The 3,821-nt window shown below is 37.1% G+C and overlaps 1 protein-coding gene across 1 annotated transcript; it reads left to right on the forward strand.

Annotated features, from left to right (window-relative positions):
- The first annotated feature begins 1,408 nt into the window (after nt 1–1,408).
- Nucleotides 1,409–2,629, forward strand: LOC106467177 (5-hydroxytryptamine receptor-like). Its single transcript, XM_013927498.1, has one exon. The coding sequence runs from the start codon at nt 1,409–1,411 to the stop codon at nt 2,627–2,629; it is 1,221 nt and encodes a 406-aa protein (XP_013782952.1).
- The last annotated feature ends 1,192 nt before the right edge of the window (nt 2,630–3,821 follow it).

The raw sequence follows: 3,821 nt of genomic DNA on the forward strand, positions 1-3,821 counted from the left end.
AATTGTTCCTCTAACAAATAGTCATTCAGATATGCATCGTAAAAAACAATAACCTTAACACTGTCAACAGCAAAATTTCTGTGTAGTTATATAACACTTGTTGATTGGCTTCATTAGGTAAGTATCTCATCTGATGTTAACAGATAAATAATCACAATTCAAGGAACTTAATAACCCGAGTGCTTTCGGAAGGAGGTTAAAATCTTGGTTTCTCGTTGTTTGTTTGTTTTTTGCAAAGCTACCCAAGGACTATCTTCGCTAGCCGTCTTTAATTTAGTAGCGAATGACTAGAACAGCTAGTCAACACCATCTACCGCCAACTCTTGGGCTACTCATTTACCAACGACTAGTGGGGTTGATCGTCACATTATAATGCCTCCACGGCTGAATGGGCGAGCATATTTGGTGACAGGGATTCGAACCCACGAATTGTGTGCCGAGCGCCCCCTAACCACCAACATCGAAGTACGTAGCTAGTCAATAGCACCCTACCAACTCTTTGGTTACACCACACCCACGGCCCCAAAATGCGGAACGCGTTTCTGCGACAAAGGACCACAAACCATAAATTGTTACACCTAAAAATTTCTTGTCATTAACTGTTATGTGATAAACTTTGAACCAGACTACTATAGAACTGGCAAGGTAATTCACAAATTTGTAGAGGATAAAACTTAGCCTTATAGATGATTCACAAGGTTGTAGAGGATAAAACTTAGCGGCTTAACTTATAGATGATTCACAAGGTTGTAGAGGATAAAACTTAGCGGCTTAACTTATAGATGATTCACTTAAGCCGCTAAGTTTTATTCTCTACAAACTTCTTATATATCATAAGTTCGACGATTGTTCACGTTCTGATCTTCCAGAGAACAATCTGTTTAGTTAAGTTTCATTTCTACCAAGTAATAAAACGGGTTTCAACAAGGCCTACTTCTAGTCTTACTCTGGATACACAATTATAAAGAAGATAGTTTTGTTTCAATGTGTAATCAAACAGTATAAGTTGTTTTTATGAAATAATAATTATGAGTAGGTTGTATAACTCTTGACCAATCTTTGCTAGCTGTGTAAAGAAATATGGTAATTTATACTCTATATTTTATAAATAAACAGCAAATTTCAATGTTTCCAAAGTTCCTTACATTATACTCTCTTAGGTCAGCAGTAAATTTGCTGACTTACGACGATAAAATCCGGGGTTCGGTTCCCAGCAGGATGCACATAGCTCACTGTGTATCTTTGCGCTAAAAACAACAAACATTAATATCACATTGGGACGTGAAATTGCTCGCAAATTAATTAAACGAAGTAGTATACAGTGGTTCTATTTATGCATTTATAAACTTTATTATGTAACACACACTCGTTGATAAATTCTGTTTTAACTTCTAGGACTAAAACAAGCATGGTCAGTTCTACAGGATGGACACCTTTTGTAACCTCCTATATTGAAGAGACCGATTACATCGAGATTCTCGGTAACTTCACGAACTGGACAACAGAAAGTCAATGTTGCCCAGTCAATATTTCCGTCAACATTAGTTTGGCTCCGAGTTTTAGTTTGGAAATTCCATGGATAGTTTGCATTTCCCTGCTTCTGTCTGTTTTGATCTTGACCACTGTTCTTGGGAACGTTTTAGTGATCGCCGCAATTCTAACGGAAAAGAATCTTCAAACTGAGGGTAATTATCTCGTGCTCTCCCTAGCCCTGACCGATTTAACAGTTGCCAGTTTAGTCATGCCACTAGGTGCTGTGTACGAGGTTAAGCAAGAATGGATATTTGGTGTCGTTCTGTGTGACGTATGGACGTCATGTGATGTCTTATGCTGTACAGCTTCAATACTTCACCTCCTCGCTATCGCTGTAGATCGCTATTGGGCTGTCACAAATGTGGATTATATCCACAAAAGAAGTATCCGCCATATTGGAATCATGATACTTCTTGTATGGACTGTATCCGGTATTGTGTCGCTTGGACCTGTTCTTGGCTGGAGAGATCCGGAATATAATGAACGTATTCTGGCACACAAAATCTGTCTAGTAAGTCAGGACATAGGTTACCAAATTTTTGCCACATTCGCCTCCTTCTACATTCCACTAGTGCTAGTCCTTTGTCTCTACTGGCGAATATATCTGGAAGCTCGGAAGAGAATTCGGAGAAGGAGTGGCTATCGCTCATTTCAAAGACTTTCTGTGCCCCCTCCAGTATCTTCCATGACGGAAATGACAACGTTTATGACGAACTCATCAAGTAACCCGAGCTTTGAAACGACTTTTAGAAACGGATACATGGCAACACATGACGATTTCCATCAAATACACACCCGTTCTGATAGGAAGAAGACAAAATATCCAAAACATTCAGCGGCAGAGTCCAACAGAGAAAGAAGGGCAGCCAAAACATTAGCAATTATTACTGGAGTCTTTGTCGTTTGTTGGCTGCCGTTTTTTATAACAGTTTTAGTCCTACCAATATGCAGTGATTGCAGTCTGCCAGCTTACTTGTTTAGCCTTTTTGTATGGCTTGGATATTCAAATTCGATGTTAAATCCTATTATCTACACTGTATTTAGTCCCGATTTTCGGAGTGCCTTCAGAAGAATGATGTTTCATTCCAAAAAATAACTTACATTTATTTGTGTGCATTATGTATCTATAGCTATGAAGTGCATAATTCCAACCGAATAATCATCTTTAAGTTTAAATCTTGCCAACTATTACTATGACGTTTTGTGTGTGGTATTCAAATATGTAAGCAAAAGTCAATAATATAATCATTTCGTTACCTGCTGGTACCTTAAATAATGATTCATAATTATAAGAAATCACTGACTGGATAATAATTATTAGAATAATCCTTTTGCACGTGGCTTGAACTGAAGAAGACTTAAACTGGTGATTTTCTCTGGTAAAGGAGGGTTTGGGTGTTAATTAAAAAGTGAGTGAGTTAAAACAAACTGGTTTAAGCTAATAAGATATGCAGAGATACATTTTGAATACAGTAAAGAGTTTTGTTTTTTTGTGGGAGATATAATATATAATAACTGCAAACAAACTTCAGTGAATATTCCTATACGACGACTAGTCCACAAATATCAGCCGTTTATTGTATTGTATTGCTGCATGAAAAATCCATGTACTTGTGAAAAAGTACGTTAATAAAACCTGCTTAAGTTATCCTGCAGTGTTATTCTTTTGTTTAAAACTCAGTTATTAGTACAGATGAACAACAGAGTATTTCAAGACTGATTTATCAGTATCATTAATTAAATTCTGCAAAGTTAAAAATAACAAACATTACCTTAATATTACAAAGAAATTCGAAGTTTTTAATATTATCTTTTTCCTCATCGGTCGAACAAAAACTGCACATTTAGTAGTTTAAAATATGCGTAAAATAAAAAGAGATTTGTTCCAGAAAGACAGACCCTCCAGTGGCACAGCGGTATGTCTGCGGACTCACAACGCTAGAAACCGGTTTTCGATACCCGTGGTGGGCAGAGCACAGATAGCCCATTGTGTAGCTTTGTGCATAACTTCAAACAAACAAAACCAGAAAGACAGGCGTTAATATAGTAAGCCCTGTTCCTATTTCAAGAATGACATATTATGAATAAACCAATTGTTACACCTCCATTCTCGATATCGTAACACAATGATTCTGGTAAGATATAACTGTAACACTCTTTCCAGCATCTTCTCTTTGCAGTAAGTAACACTCTCATTCAAGAAGTAAAGTCGTGATGTTACTATGGTTACATAAAGTTTGTTTGTTTGTTTTGAATTTCACGCAAAGCTACACGAGGGCTATCTGCGC

Source organism: Limulus polyphemus, unplaced genomic scaffold (genome assembly GCF_000517525.1).
Source record: "Limulus polyphemus unplaced genomic scaffold, Limulus_polyphemus-2.1.2 Scaffold2517, whole genome shotgun sequence".
Lineage (NCBI taxonomy): Eukaryota > Metazoa > Arthropoda > Merostomata > Xiphosura > Limulidae > Limulus > Limulus polyphemus.

Bases quoted from the DNA above. Each gene is read 5' to 3' on its own strand.
- LOC106467177 (XM_013927498.1), top strand. From the start codon at position 1,409: ATGGTCAGTTCTACAGGATGGACACCTTTTGTAACCTCCTATATTGAA.